We start from the raw sequence: 17,323 nt of genomic DNA on the forward strand, positions 1-17,323 counted from the left end.
TGGCACAAAATCCGACCAGAAACTCAAATATTAATTGAATGAGGATCATTACATGTCTGTTTTTAAGAAATGCGTTCAATATATTTTTGAGATTATATTATTTTCTTTTATTTTCTTTGTTGACCTCAGTCAAACCTCCAAAGAACCCCACCAAGTAGCTATATAGGTAATAGTCAAAGTAAAGCCAAGAGGATGAGTTTCTAGTACATTCATCCCTGTGGTGATGATCAGCCCCAGCTCTAAGGCCAGTGCTTTACTCACTGAAACTAGCAGGAGAGTGAGCCAACATGTGTGTATGCGTGTGATAAATATGAGATGAAGGGGGAACTTACCAAGAACTATTAGCTCTGTATAATCTTTACAGATTTCCGTGAGGTCCTGGGCAGACCACACATGACAGATATGACACCACTGTCACCCCATTCTGTCTGGGCAAAACTCAAATCAGCATCTGTGAGAAACAGAGGAGTGTTTTAACCCCCAGCAATTGAAATAATGGCCACTTTGAAGTGGCCCAAGTTATATTTCAATTGGATTATTCTGGATTATTCTTCCAACCCATATGAGGATTTATATCACACTGCCCAAAATGCAAGAGCCACTCTTGCACTCAGGGCCAATCGTGACAGAACGTCCCTGCTTGGACGCCACAACACGCACTGTCCTAAAGGTCCTAAGTTGTTCTGTGACAAAACGTTCTCTGCACTGCTGGCGTTCAGGGCAGCCTGGATGGGGTTTCGACAATTCCAGTCGACAACGGGCGGTGCAGTGTCGGTTGTCTGGTAGTTGCACTGGAGGGTAACAGGCTGAAAAAGAGTAATCTGAGTTCCCAGAAGTTCTTAGAAAAAGGGTAACATTGTACCTCTTTGTAGGGCACTGTACAGATATGACCATGGTAGACCCTGGTGGGAAAGAGAAATAAGAAAGGGTAACCACAAACATTATTGGAGGCACACACAAGTTTCGAGCACACAAATAAAGCATTATAAACACAGTAGCACCCTTTGAAAAGAAAAGTCAAGGCCTACCTGCTGCCATCAGGAAGGTCACGACCATCGTCCAAAACATTTGAAATGTTTTTCTGGGATCTCACTTTTCAGCCCATGCACGCAACTTTTATAAAACTCTTTGAAATACAAGAATGTATTGTTGGGGATGATTTTCTTTTTGTCTCCCTAATAATGTAATAACTGTGAAGCATTATGAGTGAAATATATGGTTTTAGTATTCTAAACAAGGATTTTATCTTTTTATCGTGATAGGCATGGTTATTTTAGTGTTTTTATTTATTTATTTTTATTATTATTTATTATGTATTGATTTAGCCTAAGATCTAGCCTCAGGGCAGAGAAATCCATAGGAAAACAAAACATCTTTATGGCCTATACTGTAGGTAAATCACAAAAAGATTTCAAACCCTACCCTCCCTGGCTCCTAGAGAGAATTCAGGCACCAAGGAAGGGAACTTATCTAGCTCTCATAGATGCTTTTGCAAAGGGATTTTGTTGGCTTCTAGACATACAGACTACCTATTATTATTACTTTTTGCTACTTTCTCGTATTACAATTTGTATCATCTTATAATTTTTTTTAACCCTGGGATTAATTTGGACATTAATAACTCATCTTGTGCTATTTTCTTTGTCATTTCTGTATTTCTGGTGAGTAATAACCCTTTTAAACAATAATGACTCTTTGCATGCACAATAAATTGTCTATAGTCATAATAAATTATATAATATGCTAGTCACTTGTGCACAAGTCTGTCCACCAACCGGCTGGCTGGCTGACTGACTGACTGACTGACTGACTGACTGACTGACAGAGTCAGTAAAGCACCCTATAATTACAAGTGGTGCCACTGTCAATAAACCAGAACAGGTGAACCCCACAGGGTCCATTTGGTTCCACTTGTACACTCTGAGTAAAGGCGGTCCTTGACCTTGAATAAACATACTAACAAATTAATGTATTCATGGGATTCAAATGTAGTCCTACAGGGCCATGTTGAGGACCAAAACAGGTGTTTCAATTTGTCTGATTGGCATAGAACTAATGTTCTACACCAATCAGAACAACGGTGTTGGTCCTCAACATGGCCAGTGTAGGACTACATTTGAAACACACGAATAGTCAATGAGAATGCACACTTCAATAGAAATTACTACATAAATGGCCCTTTAATAACCTTTTTTAGGAACAGTACATAACTATGAGCCTCATGGTTCGGCCGAGTCATATGGGACTCATGGCTCGGCAAGGCTTACTTTCTACATAACACTTGACTTTGGTGGAACAGAAAATAAAATGAAACCGTGATGCACAAGCAAACACCCCTGCAAAATAATAAATATGTGCAGACCAGTGGAGTGCTCCAGTATAATTTGGGTAGTCTCTCCTGAAGTGCCCAGGTATTGTGCTCTCTGATTCAAGTTGTCCCTGTTGAGCACAGACCAGCCCTTCTACCTTCAACTGGCTGAAACACACTGGAATTCTCTTTGCACAACCAAACATGCACAGTACTGTATGTACGGACACGGACAACACACAGCTTGACAGCATAGAACATAGAGATACAAGGTTTTTGCACGACAGTGGCGATATGTTTAGTTAATTGAAACTGTAGATGTGATCATACAAGGTTATTTATTTGAGCCATCGGTTGCAGGAGGCTGCAGATACAAAAACTCAGTTTAATCTCTCTGCAACGTTGTAGTGTACAAGGGCACAATGGAAAGAAGAGAAGATAGTAGATAGATATCAAGGGCCTGTTCAGACTGGCTGTCCAAATCCGATTGGTGGCATATCCGGATGAGAGTGATTGGAATCGCATTGTATTTATGCAGTCTGAACGCACGCACACACGCACGCACACACACAGCACACTTCAGAATGCATAAAACCAATCCAACTCCAATCTGGATAGGAAATGAGATTTGGGCTGCCAGTTTAAACAGGCCTGCCTAAGAGCATACAGTACAGTATATGAGGGTATAAAAAGAGTCAGGATTACATAGTGAAGGAAATGTAGTAAAGCAGTGGTTCCCAACCTGGGGTGCATATAGTAAAAAGGTTTGTAAATAATAGTAAAAAAGTTTTACATTTTCTCTTCTAAAAGGAAAAAAGGGGGTAATAGCTGATCTGCAAGCTCACAATGCATTGCGATGTGACTCGTTGTGGGCTTGTAAATCAGCTATTTTCACTATTCACTATTTCATTTTGCGAGAAATACATAGTGTGTGTGTGTGTGTGTGTGTGTGTGTGTGTGTGTGTGTGTGTGTGTGTGTGTGTGTGTGTGTGTGTGTGTGCGTGCGTGTGTGTTGGGGTAAAATCAATCAGGCTAGCCATCGTCAAAGAAAAGGTCGATCCTTTTCAGTAGCTAGCTACAGACTCTGTCTCGAGAGAATGGGGTAAAATAGTCTGGGAACCACTGTAATAAATGAGCATTAAAAACTGTAACCATCTTTCCCCAGCAGAGGTCACTAATGCAGAAGAGTTGAGCATGAACACCAATGTCCTTCCTGAGTCAACAAAGAAGGTCATCAACCACTTAGGCCCTGTTGTCAAAAAATGGTAAAAGCTTTCAAACAAAAAATGGCCTATCTACAAGCTCACAATCAAGAATCAAGAGGATGTATTGTCACTCACTCATACAGGTACATGCAGCCAAATGTTAGTGTGGCATGTTCCACAAGACAGCACTGACTACATGAAAACATCAAATAATAGACCTAATACTGGATTGTAATGGGAAAAAAGGACAAGCCAAGTAAAGATAAGATTAAGTAAGAAAGTAAGATATAACAAATATTAAAAAAAATGCATCAAGATGCAACACACTGATCGTGTAGCATTGTGAGCTTGTAGATCTGCTATTTTTGCTTATTTCTACTACATGTTGTTTTTCTTTGGCCTACAATGACATGCCAGAATATGGACACCAGGTTGAAAGTGGTTGATAATGCATCATTCCCTTTTTACTCCCGACAAGACCTGTAGGGATTGAAAATCCACTCGTAACCAAAACCCACTGATAACCCAACCCCGTCGGTGGGTGATGCCACTTCCCGATCCTGTTGTTGCACCTCCACATATACTGAAATGCAACTAGGTTTTGCCGATACCAAAAATATCATGCTGCACCTCCATGACGGCCAGGATGCGTGTGAGCATGCTGACTAAGGTGCTTCTTTCCAGTGGCTTGGAGGTGTACCAGTGGGAACTGTTGAAGAGAGAGGTTCAATGTATTAATTTCATTACTTCAAAATGTCCTTTCAATCAAACGGATTAAGTTACGAAGGCGGAGGAACAGCTCTGACCTGTTTGTATGGACAGACCCTTCAGGTTGCAAGTAGAAGAACTCAGTGCTCTTCTTGACTGACTCTGGGCTGGAGAGGAGAGGGGGGGGTCTATATTCAGTACAGTTTTTGAGTAAAACTCAAAGCATAAACAGTTGCTATCATGTCACTTTGTATGTAATGGTGGGTAAAAAATGTTCGTTGACTACCCTTTTTCACTGACGGAAACTAAATAAAAACTAAGCTACGATAAGAAAAACTAAGATTAAATACATTGACACTTTCACCAAAAAATAAAACCTAGGCGAAAAATGTTAGGTAGGGAAGAGTGGCGGCACATATGTTTTTGTTCTTGTGTGCTTTTCTATGTAATATCTGTGTATCATAAGTGCACATAATGGCATTTTATGTTAGCATGGTGTGTATTATGGTTATGTTTGTCTCGTGTGTGTGTGTGTGTGTGTGTGTGTGTGTGTGTGTGTGTGTGTGTGTGTGTGTGTGTGTGTGTGTGTGTGTGTGTGTGTGTGTGTGTGTGTGAAAGCCTGGTTTGTGTGTGCACTGTGCATGCATGTCTCACCATCTAGACATGTAGAACTCATAGAGTCTGACAGGACAGTGGAGAGGGCTGCTAATGTTCTCTGGTATCTCCAGGTCTCCTTCTGGGAACAGCACCAACAATGTGGAATCACAGAAAAATACACAGTATTATAAGCGTGGCCTACATCTTGGCACAAAGCGCTCAAAGTTTGTTGTACCAGGGTCACATTGGCCAAGCTTGATGCTTGACGCTTAATGAAATTAACTCATAAATAGCATCACTTCACAATAGGTGTGATATTTTTTGTAGATTAGTGTCCTAGCATCACCTAAAAGTATCAAAAGTAACAGATCCACAAGCTCGAAATGCGTAGACCTGCTACTTTTTCATTTTCTTTATTTGATGAATTGAGTACAATGGAACACAATGCTTAACCTTTGACTATACTACCTAATATTGTTAATAAAGTATTCAATCACTCACTCAAATACTTTAACCTAGAGCCTAGAAATACATAGCGAATATGTCAATTTATAGCACATTTATAACAGTATCCATGGGTGTAACCATTTGGACATAATCTGGGAACACAGACAAACCGGTAACTTTAATATAGTAGATAACTAGAAAGGTGCAATTCTGTGAAATTGCAAGTGTAGTTGCAATGATGCGAGCCGTGAGGAATCCGCTGGGAAATGAATTCCGTCTTACCATGTCACAAATGATATGTTAAAAACAATGTTAAAAATGTAACAACACAAATCTTGTACAGGGCACAAAATATTTGTATTTTCAGATGGGTTTCGGCGGACAAATAGATATTCTTTTGGGGGTCCTTGCCATGTAACAATTCAAAAACCTCTAGTGGTTTTTGAATTGAATACATGGCAAGCACAAGCAAGCCCAAATGAGCAAACACTTTAGGAACAAGCTCCCCCCCCCCAAAAAAAACCACAACCACCAATATTTACCTGTGCCTTGGTGGTCGGCCATGGCAGTGTCGTCGTCGTCGCCGGCGGCGGCGGCGGCCCCTTGGCGCCCCCGGTGGTGGAGGTAGAGGGCCTTGCCCCGGTGGCTGCAGGGCCGCGAGCGCCGCGTGAAGTTGGCGAAGGAGAGCCGCTGGTGCTGATGGGGCATGGTGAAGCGGAAGGCCTTGGTGCAGAAGAACAGCAGCGTGTTGAGGAGCACCACGGGGGAGTAAGCCCCCAGCTGCTTGCAGTCCCACAGGTAGGCCTCCTGCACGCGCGAGGGCATCAGACCGCCTGGCAGTGGTGGGGGAAAAAAATCACGATTTTTCAAAAATAGCAGATCTACAAGCTCGCAGCGCGGCACCGAGTGCTGCGCTGTGAGCTTGTATATCTGCTATTTTTCAATAGTTAAAGCATTAAATATTTCTATGGCTAAATGGGTTAACACATTGACGTTTCCGATAGCCCCCGATCCCAGAAAAAAATAAAATTAAAATCCATTTAATATTGTAAAACAGGGATTATTAATGGCATACTAAACAGGACTTGTTAAGACACTAATGTAGTTAATGCAGTTACTTTGAAACAGGGATTATTAATGGCATACTAAACAGGACTTGTTAGGACACTAATGTGGTTAATGCAGTTACTTTGAACTTGCCCTCAATGCCCTGCTCCCGAAAAAAGAATAAATAAAAATCCATTCAATATTGTAAAACAGGGATTATTAATGGCATACTAAACAGGACTTGTTAGGACGCTAATGTATTTAATAGTTACTTTGAACTTTGTTTTAAGACAAAAGCAATGGCTTCTTTAGATGAGAGTTTCTGTATTAGATGTAGTTTCTATTAGCTTGGAATCCACATCAATGATGTCATTGGTAGGCAGGATTGTGAATTGTCCACAGCCCACCAATGAGTGAGTAGATGAGTATGTTGAAAATGGGTGTTTAAGCATCTTAAGCAAAACCAGATGTTCTTCAGCCTTTATCTAATCGAAATGGAATAATTGAATCCAACAGACTAATGCTCATGAAAATTAGTGCAAATAAAGGGTGAAAAAAGGAAATAGAGCAATTAGCGTACCGCTGGGTAGCAACTGAGGCTTCCAATGTTGTAGCCTGTTGGCAATCTCCAAAGAAAACTGACTGTACAGCTCATCGGTGAATATGTTCTCAATGCGGCCCTTCTCAAACAGGTACTGCAGAGAAAGAGAGACACACATTGGATGATTACGAAGTAAAAGTATCAATACTGCAATATAGAAAATACTATCTTACAAGTAAAAGTCCGGAATTCAAAATGCACTTGAGTAAAAGTATGAAAGTGTTGACATCAAAATAAAAATGTACCAAAAATAAAAGTACAAAATATTTGAAAATAATAGAAGATCTACAAGCTCACAACGCGTCGCATTGTAGATCGGCTATTTTCAAATATCCAAGGTATAAAATAGGGCTAAAGTGGTTTATGTATTTATGTATTATGTAAAGTTTTCAAATAATTGTAGTGGAGTGAAAGTACACTATTTGGATCCGAGATGTAGTGGAGTAGAAGTAAAAAGAAAAAAGTAAAAGAAAGAATATGGGGAGTCTGGGGACCCCCCAGGGGCGATCTTCGTGCTCATGTAGGTCTGCTATTTTCACAATAGAACAGTCTTATACAAAATGTAATAGGATGGTGTTTTCTGCTGGTGTTTCAATCCGAGTGTATCAAAGGGTGCTTTCGGAAATGCGCACCGGGTGTGTGCTCAGTGTAGTGAGTGCCTAAACCTAACCCTAATCCTAACCTCAGTAAAACTATGCCTAACCCTAACCTTAACCTCAGTAAAACTATGCCTAAACCTAACCATAACCCATAACCCTAACCACACCCGGTGCGCATTTCCGAACGCACCCTTTGATACACTCGGACTGAATCACCAGCAGAAAACACTCTCCCAAAATGTAATGCCTCAACTCTTAGTGCTCATCAGGGTGTGGGGGGGGGGGGTCTGAAAAGCTTAAGCTTCACACCACTGACCTTCTGTATCCCCAGACAGAGGTAGAAGATGCTGTCAGCAGAGTACGTGCCTCCGTTGGGCCGCCGCACCTCCTTGATGAAGCGGCACAGAGCATAGCTCAGCTCTGAGGAGTCACACTGAAGAATGTCCTCCTTCACCACTCTGGAACGGGCTGGAGGAGGAGGAAGAGACGTTGGTTTCGTCGACTAAAACTATGACGAAAAATGTCCACCAACAACGGCGGTACCTTTTTTCACTGACGAAAACTAAATAAGAACTAAATGAAAACTAAGCTATCACGACCAAAAATATGACTAATTATAGTTTAGTCTACACATAAAAAGTAGACTAGTGGAGAAGTGATCCAGTAGACCTAAGACAAGTCGTCATATGGTTGCCGAAAATTAAATAGCTGCAAAGCTGCAAGCTCAGTGCTTGTAGACCGGCTATTTGGCTTGGAGATGGCATTGACTACATCAACTGTAGATTTAGTCGACTAAAACTAAAACCTTTCAGGTGAAAAAAATATTACTAAAACTAAACAGAATTGTATTCAAAAGACTAGAACTAAAACAAAATCTAAATTTGCTGTCAAAATAAACACTGCTATCAAAGAACAGAACAGAACACAACACAACACAACCAAATGCAATGCAACTGTAGCACAGAATCAGTGTGTGCGCCTGTGCGCTCTACTCACAGCTGTGTGGTTCTGTGTCAGCCTGTGTGTTGTGCTTCAGCACCCAGCTGCCCCAGGCTTTGACCCCATACAGGTGGTTCAGTTTGGGGCGGGATGACAGGGCACTGCGGTCCAAAACACGCCTCTTACCCTGGGTTGACATGAGAGAAGACGCAGATAACAAACACCCGATCACACCAAGCTATAATTCTAAATGTTTTTTTTTTATTGCATTGGAACAGCTAGATGAGGATGTAACTGCTCTAAGTCAGTGGAAGATACAGTAGTAGGATGACAACGGAGGCCAATGACAGTTGTTTCACTGAAGTGGTCGTACCCGTTTCCGGCTCTGAGAGCCGTCTCTCTGTCTCTTTAATCCTCGCCGGGGAGCAGACAAATCCAGGTCATATCGCTCTGGAAAGAGAAGATAGTAGGAATGATCTTAAAATGACATTCTTGTCAAAATTTTACTGGAATAAGAAACTGAGAAAGTCTCTATTTTATTTTGTATTTTTATTGTTAGATTTTTGGGGGGCTTTTATGCCTTTACTGAGAGGACAGCAGACTGACAGGAAATTGGTCGTCCGGATCGGGAATCGAACTGGCGACGCCGCCAGGCATCCATGCCTATGTGGCAATGCCTAAGTGGTATGTGTCTGGACCAGTAGACTAGCGGGTGCCTGCTGTTTTCTCATTTTAATGTAAAACTGATGATATGAGTTTCTTTGTTTGGTCTGCTAATCCCTAGTGTAATAGACTGAGCCCATGCAGAACAGCATCAAGAGTCGACCATAGCAAATGAACAAATGAAGGGAAGTCCATTTTTGAAATGCTTTAAACAATGTGACTATCTAAAAGTTCTGTCATTAGTATACACGTCTTAAGTCAACTGTCCACAGATTATGTGAACCTAGCTAATTTTCAAATAGACAATGAAACCTTATCGAATCTATTCAATTCGAGTGGCTTTTGAACTTTCACAGGTCCTGTGCGTATTTTTAAGGAAAAACATAAAAGAATATGCCACTTGTTGCTCACCAGGTGAGAGGTCTGACTCTAAATCCATCATTGGGGAGGAGGGGGGCTGTTGATCCACACTGGTGCTGCAGGGGTTGTCGTCTGTCCTCTGGCTCTCCTCTGTCTGTGTGCTCTTCAAGGGGTCTCGCGGCGTGGTGGTCATCGTCATCGGTGTGACCTCAGACTCTGTGCTCTCCTCTTTATGCGCAGTGGTCCTGGATGGGTCAGCACGTCCTGCACTCCCCTCAGTTAGAGGGTCCTCACTGTCCAAGCTTAGACGAGTAACTGCCTGTGATTCCACCTCTCCACTGTGTGTACTCTCTTGGTCTGGGACACAGACACACACACACACACAGACACACACACACACACACAGTCACACGCACACGCACACGCACACACACCATCACACTAAGCCTGGAATTTTATCATTTTAGCAGCAAGGTCACATGGCCTTTGGTTTTTGCCAATTTTTTTGAAGGCAAGAACAATGGACAAAGAACAGGGGAACAGCAACCCAAGAATAAGAACCATGATTTTAAGTCTACATAAATAATGAATTGAACTTAAGGGTAAAGGATGATTTTATCCTTTACATAAAAAGATCTGTTTATTTAGCAAAAAAGACCAAACTGTAGGTGGCCTTGAAATACCTGCCCTGGTACATAATGCTATCTCCATATTTCCCATATTGAAACAATGTACTAAAACCGCTCTGTGCAAACCTCAAGGTAGCTTGTGTTCTTTTCCCCCAGTGCCATATTAGCGCAACAGCACCATTTCATCTCAAGACATGACTCTAGCTCAACATTCTGTTCTTATTCAGTTATTCTTCTAGATTTGTGTGCTATAAACAAAAATAGCCACGCGTTCCAACGCTTCAACCAACCACTGGTTATGTGCGCAGTGTTTCACTTGATTTTGCCCAATAACAATTCAGCTTCTTGAAAGTCTGTGTTGTCTAAAATACATATTGATAGGATAGAGGCAGAGGAGAAAACTGTGAAATCCGCTGGGGCAATGTGGGCGGGGCATCAAAGCCACTGCGGCTGCGGGACAAAATGTTTTGAAGGGCAAATGGCCAAACTGATGGGGCATGATGGTCATGGGGGCCCCCATGAAATCCCTGCCTTGCATCACACACAAACAAATGATGTGTGTATCCCTCTCAAAGCCATTACTTAACAGATCACAGGATTGCAGGTTACTGAGGGACAGCCATTCAGAACCAGTGCTGGACCTCAGAACTTGGCACTAGGGACCTTGCAATACTCAAAATCCCTGTAGACCTCACCTCCATAGGAGACAATCTTGTCCCTCTCAGTTCCCTTTTCCTCCTCAGCCAATGGCTCCCATTGGACAGCTGCATCTTTCATTTCCTTTTTCTGTGGCAGCACCAGGGGTACTGGAATCTGGTGGAAGAATCATCCGAGAACGGAACAGACACGTTAGCCCAGACGTGCACCAATCCACAGACTGTTTGCAGGCATGAGTCTCGTGCAAATGACACAGAGGAGCACATACGTACAGGCATAGGTATGGCCAGAGGAACAGGCGTGTGCTGGGAGTACATGTTCATGGGCACAGGAATAAAGACAGGTACCGGGACAGGAACCATCACCATCCTCACTTTCTCCACTCCGCCAGAGGAACTGCACTGGGACGCACCTGGGAAATTAATGAGACAAGACAGACACAGACAGGAAGAGGGGTTTCTTACTATGGTGCCGCCCAGTCCAGGAGGGGGATGTCAACTAATGCAGTGGTTCTCAAACGTTTTCATCATCATCATGTCAAGAATTCCCAAATTAAGATATATTTGGCCACAGAGTCCCATCTTGAAAGAATGTGTGACAGGGACCACCACAACATTTGTGTTGTTAAATGTTTCAAAAATCTCTCTAGATGTACATTAGTGGTTCATCTGATTTTGCTGGGGACCCCCTGGAACCCCCTCAAGGACCACTCTGAGAAACATATCTAAACTAATATCTAATTCTTTGTGACTAAAATGACTAACACATGTGGCATTATCATTCAGCATGTCCATGATTCACTTGTTCAATTACACTTTGAGACTATTTCCATTTACCTTTTTTCCGTCTGTGTTAAATGCATCAGTACACAGTGTACAGGAGAGGGTCTTGAATGCAATACAGTGTGGGTAGAAATATGGTCTGTTAAGAGTTACAGATGAGATCCCCATTCTAGTTGGTTTACACATAAGCAGAGAGAGATGGTCAGGTCATGTTGTCTTCAAGAAATATGCTTGAAAGAAAGCACTAGACAAGACTGATGATCTAAAATGATCTAAAAGAAAACACTGCATTATTTTATGTTACTGAATACTGATATCTTAAAATACTGTCTATATAAAAACCCTTTCACATTCAAATATTCAGGAAGTGTCTTTTTCAAAAGTGAAAAAAAGAATCTGGATACAGAAATCAGCCAATTGTATGTCTTTGGTGGCTCAAAACAATTCAAAAGACAAGATTGATGCACATTGTATATTATGGAATATAACAGGAAACAATATGAGAGATATACCGCTAATGCAACAATTGGAGAACATTAATTTAATTTGTTACTACAGGTAGTTGTGTAGAGATTGACAAGTTGGGTGGGGAGTACATTTGTGTACAGGGAAATGGGTGAGTGCACACACAGCTATAGAAACGCCACAAGTGAAACAGCAGACCCACTTCGGGTAAGAGAGAACGGTGTACTGCAGCTGTCAATGCAATCCTTATGAGGCATCGTAAAACACTGTAATTTCACTGGTTGAATACTGATGTCGTAGGAATTTTATTTGGGCTCTAATTAAGTGTCCCATTTGTTTGATTTGTTTGAATTAAATGTGACACACATCCTTTATTTAGAAAACAAGAAGACAGTCCATACATTTGTAAACATATTTTATTATTTTTATTTAAATCAATATAGGAGCTGTGACTCTCCGAGTTAACAAGTTTCTCACATTGCTAGTTCTTGTGAAGCCGGGAGCGTGAAGAGCCTATTCATAATGAATATACTCTTTATTTTCTTTTGAAATTACATATTCTTTTTTGTTTGTCAAAATTTGGAAAGTTGGACAAAATAGAGACAGGTTTATTGGGATCCATATGCATTTTCTAATCGTTTAATTGTGGTATTATATTGAAAGAATTCAATAGCCTGACCAGAGACATGGTTAAAGCGTATACCCCACTGGCCATAACTGACCAGAGGGATCGAGGGAGTCACAACAAGTAGAGGAATGGATTTCTCACCTTTCTGAAAGTAACAGTTTTGGACCAGACAGACGGTATGTGGGACACAATGTACCTGAATCCTGAACCTCAGTCATTTTTCCTCAATAGGCCTTGGGTCTGATTATCATCCTTGGGGTTTCCAATCCAATGAGCTTGCAACAGCACTTGTGTTTATAGTTTATTATTGAGAGCTCTAAATGCCTGGTTCTCCAGTAGGAAACAGGTAGTCGGGTCTGGACCAGACTGATGACACCTTCAAAGCATTTACTTATTTTAGTTTTCAACAGAACAGCTACTAGATCTCAGCTTGTGAACTTCTGACTTTTAGCATTATGTCGGTATAGTTTTCTTTTTTTTCTGTTGATGTATAGACTTTAATAATCTAATGTTCATAAACTCATAAAACACTCATACCTCTGCAAAGAATACAAGGACAACAATAATATTCAGATAAATCAATTGATTTAATCTTTTTTTTGTATACGTTTCCACAAGAAGGTATTATTTGGAGAGAGAAAAAGAATGCAATTCAACATTTTTAACAGTCAAAATATCAAACATTCTTGGCAGTTAGCAAACAACTTGGTTCTGGTAGTAATACAGCACTGTATCATGGAAAAAAGGTCATTTGTAAACATCTCTGGCTCACACCAAGAGTATGAGCAGTGAGGTACATGTTGTCTCCTTTAGAAAGTAAACCAAAGTTTGATCTACAATGCTCCAGGTATATGAACATTACCCAATTGAACAGTATTGTATTATCTCAAAATCTGAGACGAGGCTTTAGCTGTATGGCCTGCACTTCGTGATTAATTTAATATTGCAGCACCTATCTGGAGGATCCATCTGAAGTGTGCCTAGATTTCAATCCAGTGTATTTCCCATTTCAGTAGCTACGGAACTCTCATAGTATGCTCAAATTCTTCATAATGTACATCTCTTGCTGGACCTTTTGTCTCAAATAAATATTTCCAAATCAAGGACATGATCCCCATCGTGAAGGGGCCCTAACCCCCACGTAAAACCTCCAATCTGTCTACTGTCATCGTTTGGTGTAATTCCCCATTCATAGATTACTTTAGTTTTTGGAGCCTGAAGAATTTACTAAAGGTAAAGCTCTATATTATAATTGCTATAAAGTGTTTTTTCATTACAAGGGATCTTCCTGTCTCTTTTAATAAACAAAAATATGTTTTCAGCTGGGTTGCCAATTTCAACCTATTAGGAGAGAGTACCCATTCATCATCTTCAATATTATATAGCTTTCCAGTATCAATTTTGTCTGCTCAGTTCTGCGTTTCATCTCTTCAACCTGTATGAGTTCTGTCTCCTGACTGGATCGGTATCACCATCTGAAAATAAATGTTCTGTTTACCTAAGAGCTGGGGAGATGGGAAGACCCCAGTTACTGAACAAACACTCTACAACTATGAGTTCCATTGATAGAGCCATTTAACAAATATATATTAAAAAAAAAATCACCTGCCCTACCTTTAAGCTTAATCGGCACTCCATAGTACGATGGCATCTTTGCTTTTTGTGAAAACAAATGAGCATACAAAGAACAATTCAGGTTTTTCATTGTGATGTATATTCAACTTGATCAGTCCATAGCTTTTTAAGCTGAATAAGCACATGTATTCCATCTCACACAATCCCCATGAAGAGGATTCATCCACCTTCAGTAAGGCTGTAAGTGAAACCTGAGTTTTATGAAACACCGTTAACTCAGTCAAACCTAATAAGGCTGAAACGCAAAATACTCAGCTTATCTAACTCTTGAGTGCACAAAAGGATACACTCTCAAAAGTTAACTACTCAGGATTTTGCAGGATATCATTTTATTAAACGATGAAAACATTGTCAACATTAACCCACATACTAACACTTATATTTAAAAACACAATAAAATAAACACAAATAAATACAAATCACATTGTAAATCACACAATATTGCAGGAGTAGTGGTTGGAATCAGTTTCAATGGTTCCTTGCAATTCAAGAGGTACATTTGTATCTCTCAATTTTTCTCTGTTGCCTCTGAACAAACACAATGCCCTTTTTTTAATCAAAGCCCAGTGTAATTATGAAATACAACACCCAAAATAGGTTTATATTTCTTAAAGGTCCCCTTTAGTCATCTGCAGAATGGAACAGAAATCAGACATGAATTAATTTATCAGTAAAAGCACTGTTCTTTTTATGTACAGTCCAATAGGCTCTTTGCATAAAAGCGTAGTCCCGGGTTTACTGAAGGCGTCAAGCATACAGTAGCTGTTCACTGTTCTGGTTCAGTTTCCAATAGACGTGCTGGGCCCCTGATTCGGCCCGGGAAAAAGAGTTGGAGAGGCCCTCATTGCGCGCTATAGAGAGAGATCTCTCTCTATAGCGCTGCTGCTACTCAAAGATTTGCCATTTCAGATCATGACAAGTGACAAACCAGTGGGCCAATTACTGTACATGAGTTATATTTCGTCGTTGCCGGGTGGAAACCTTGTATGTCCAAAACCGTTTGTTTTGTATTTATCATTTTAAAAATGATTTAAATTAGTGAAAACAGCCGATCTACAAGCACACAACGCGAGGCGTTGTGTGCTTGTAGATCTGCTGTTTTCACTACTTTTGTGCAACGGCCTTGTATGATGAAGCAGGGCTTTGCTTTGCGAAAAAATGTATACATTTGAAACTTGGAGATACGAGGTTTCTGCCCGACAGTGACAATTTACTTTGTTGGCCGCCCAGCCCCCAAAATGGAACAAAGGCTGACATTTTATTTTTAATTTTTTCCTAATGGCCGGCCTGGACCGGCCGGGAATGAACCGGCCGTTCGGGAGTTGTCACGCTTTTCCCAATGGCCAGCACGTCCCTGCTTCTTTGTGTTGACTCAACAGCAAACTTGAATCAGAAATGCATGGACAGCACCTTCATGATGTGTGTTCGGCTCAAATCCACTGCATACACAATCAAACTAAGCTGAAGTTGAAAAAACGAACCAGGACAGGAAACGGGTATGACGCCTTCTGATAATCCAAGATGACAGTGATGCACAGAGCCTATTAGCACCTGTCTTTCATTAATGTGCCATTACAATGTGATTCCTATTGTTGAACATGCCAATGCGTAACAAGCAGGAAATTATTCACATCCATTTCGACTCTGTTCTGCAGTGCAAAATTCTAAATGTTCAAACTGGATGGAAAGCAGAATGACTGGGAATGTGATGGTCATCTGAAGAGAAATATACAAAAATAATTCAAGGGGGTGTAAGGGATTTTATTTGGGTGTTAAATAGCTCTATATTTTGATATAAATCATAGAAAAAGCGTGTTTGTTCAGTAACCAGCTCTATAATAGAAACATTTTCAGGTCAAGGATATCAATTTCATCCACTTAGGTGAGAGAACTTATATAGTATACAGGATAAACAAGTGAAATTGGAAGTGATGCAGCATAAACTAATTAAAGAACAAAGTTGGAACTGGAACATTACACGTTTTTAAGCTGATAAATGATCATTGTGGGGTTCTCTGTCCTCATTGGTATCCTAACCTGAAAATGTATTTTCTGTTCACTAAAGAACTGGAGAGACGGTGAGACCAATGTTACTGAACAAACACTATATAGCAACGAGACCTATCAGAATATAGAGCATCACCTTTTTCATATCACTTACACCACAGGTCAGTAAGGAGGACATGGCCATGGGTACACATTGGGCACAACTAGTTTGTCATTCTTTCTCCGAAGACGACGTTGATAATGGCAGGCATTCAGGCTCTCCGTTCAGGACACCAGGAGACTCTGAAAAAGAGAAACTCGGGTCACCAACACTTGACCCTCTTCAAAAGTCAGTCAGCTTACATGCAAGGTATAGCGATGTGAAATCATTTACTTAAATGTCACATGACGAGAATAATTAAAAAGGTAGAATCCGCACATCAACGACAATGGTAAGGATGCCTTTATTTGAAAAGAGTTTTTGATCCAGTGTGGATTATTTGAGATCCACACCAGATCGAAATGTCATACACTTTTGCGACAATTTTTCCTCTACATCCTCTCAGACCCCCCCCCCCCCACACACACACACAGATGCAGTCTTTACTGTTGTTGATGTGCGGGTTCTAACGTTTTAATGTTTAATTTATTTTAGCTCACACCTTTTGTCGATGTGCGCATACAGCAGTCAGGTTTGACATGATGAGTATTCATCATCATCACTCACGCATGCACAGGTAAAAAGAGGGAACACACTAACTCTACTGTATGAAGTATGAAAACACTCTTTCAAATATTACTACGATAATACAGGCAGCTCTGCTCACCCGGCGGGTCCAGTTCGGGGGCTGCCGTGTACATCTGCTGGGTGTGGTAGAGCTCAAAGCAGGGGACAGGACACAAGCTGGGCACGTCTGGACACGTCTTACAGTAGTACTGTGTGTGCCTCTGCCGGGCCTGTTCACAAGCCCTGTCCTCCTCCACCACAATCTCCTTTTTCCTCTCCTCGCTCCCCTCCTCCTTCGCCTTCAACTCTCCCGTCGCGTTTTGCTCTTCATCACCACCTT

General features: G+C 41.0%; 1 protein-coding gene across 1 annotated transcript in view; it reads right to left on the reverse strand.

Moving 5' to 3' along the window:
• Window positions 1–2,632: 2,632 nt before the first annotated feature.
• Window positions 2,633–17,323, reverse strand: part of LOC308306448 (zinc finger MYM-type protein 4) — a 52,802-nt gene continuing 38,111 nt past the window's right edge. Inside the window, exons 15-25 of the mRNA XM_080751454.1 lie at window positions 11,033–11,172; window positions 10,799–10,916; window positions 9,526–9,831; window positions 8,825–8,901; window positions 8,509–8,638; window positions 7,829–7,980; window positions 6,893–7,007; window positions 5,808–6,098; window positions 4,876–4,957; window positions 4,320–4,388; window positions 2,633–4,222 (exon numbers count right to left, since the gene is read on the reverse strand). Of these exons, the coding sequence (XP_080607580.1) occupies window positions 4,108–4,222; window positions 4,320–4,388; window positions 4,876–4,957; window positions 5,808–6,098; window positions 6,893–7,007; window positions 7,829–7,980; window positions 8,509–8,638; window positions 8,825–8,901; window positions 9,526–9,831; window positions 10,799–10,916; window positions 11,033–11,172 (1,595 nt within the window). The 3' untranslated portion in view covers window positions 2,633–4,107. The remainder of the gene's footprint in view (window positions 4,223–4,319; window positions 4,389–4,875; window positions 4,958–5,807; window positions 6,099–6,892; window positions 7,008–7,828; window positions 7,981–8,508; window positions 8,639–8,824; window positions 8,902–9,525; window positions 9,832–10,798; window positions 10,917–11,032; window positions 11,173–17,323) is intronic.

The sequence above is a fragment of the Nannobrachium achirus genome, assembly GCF_963921795.1.
Source record: "Nannobrachium achirus genome assembly, chromosome: 20".
Classification (NCBI taxonomy): Eukaryota; Metazoa; Chordata; class Actinopteri; order Myctophiformes; family Myctophidae; genus Nannobrachium; species Nannobrachium achirus.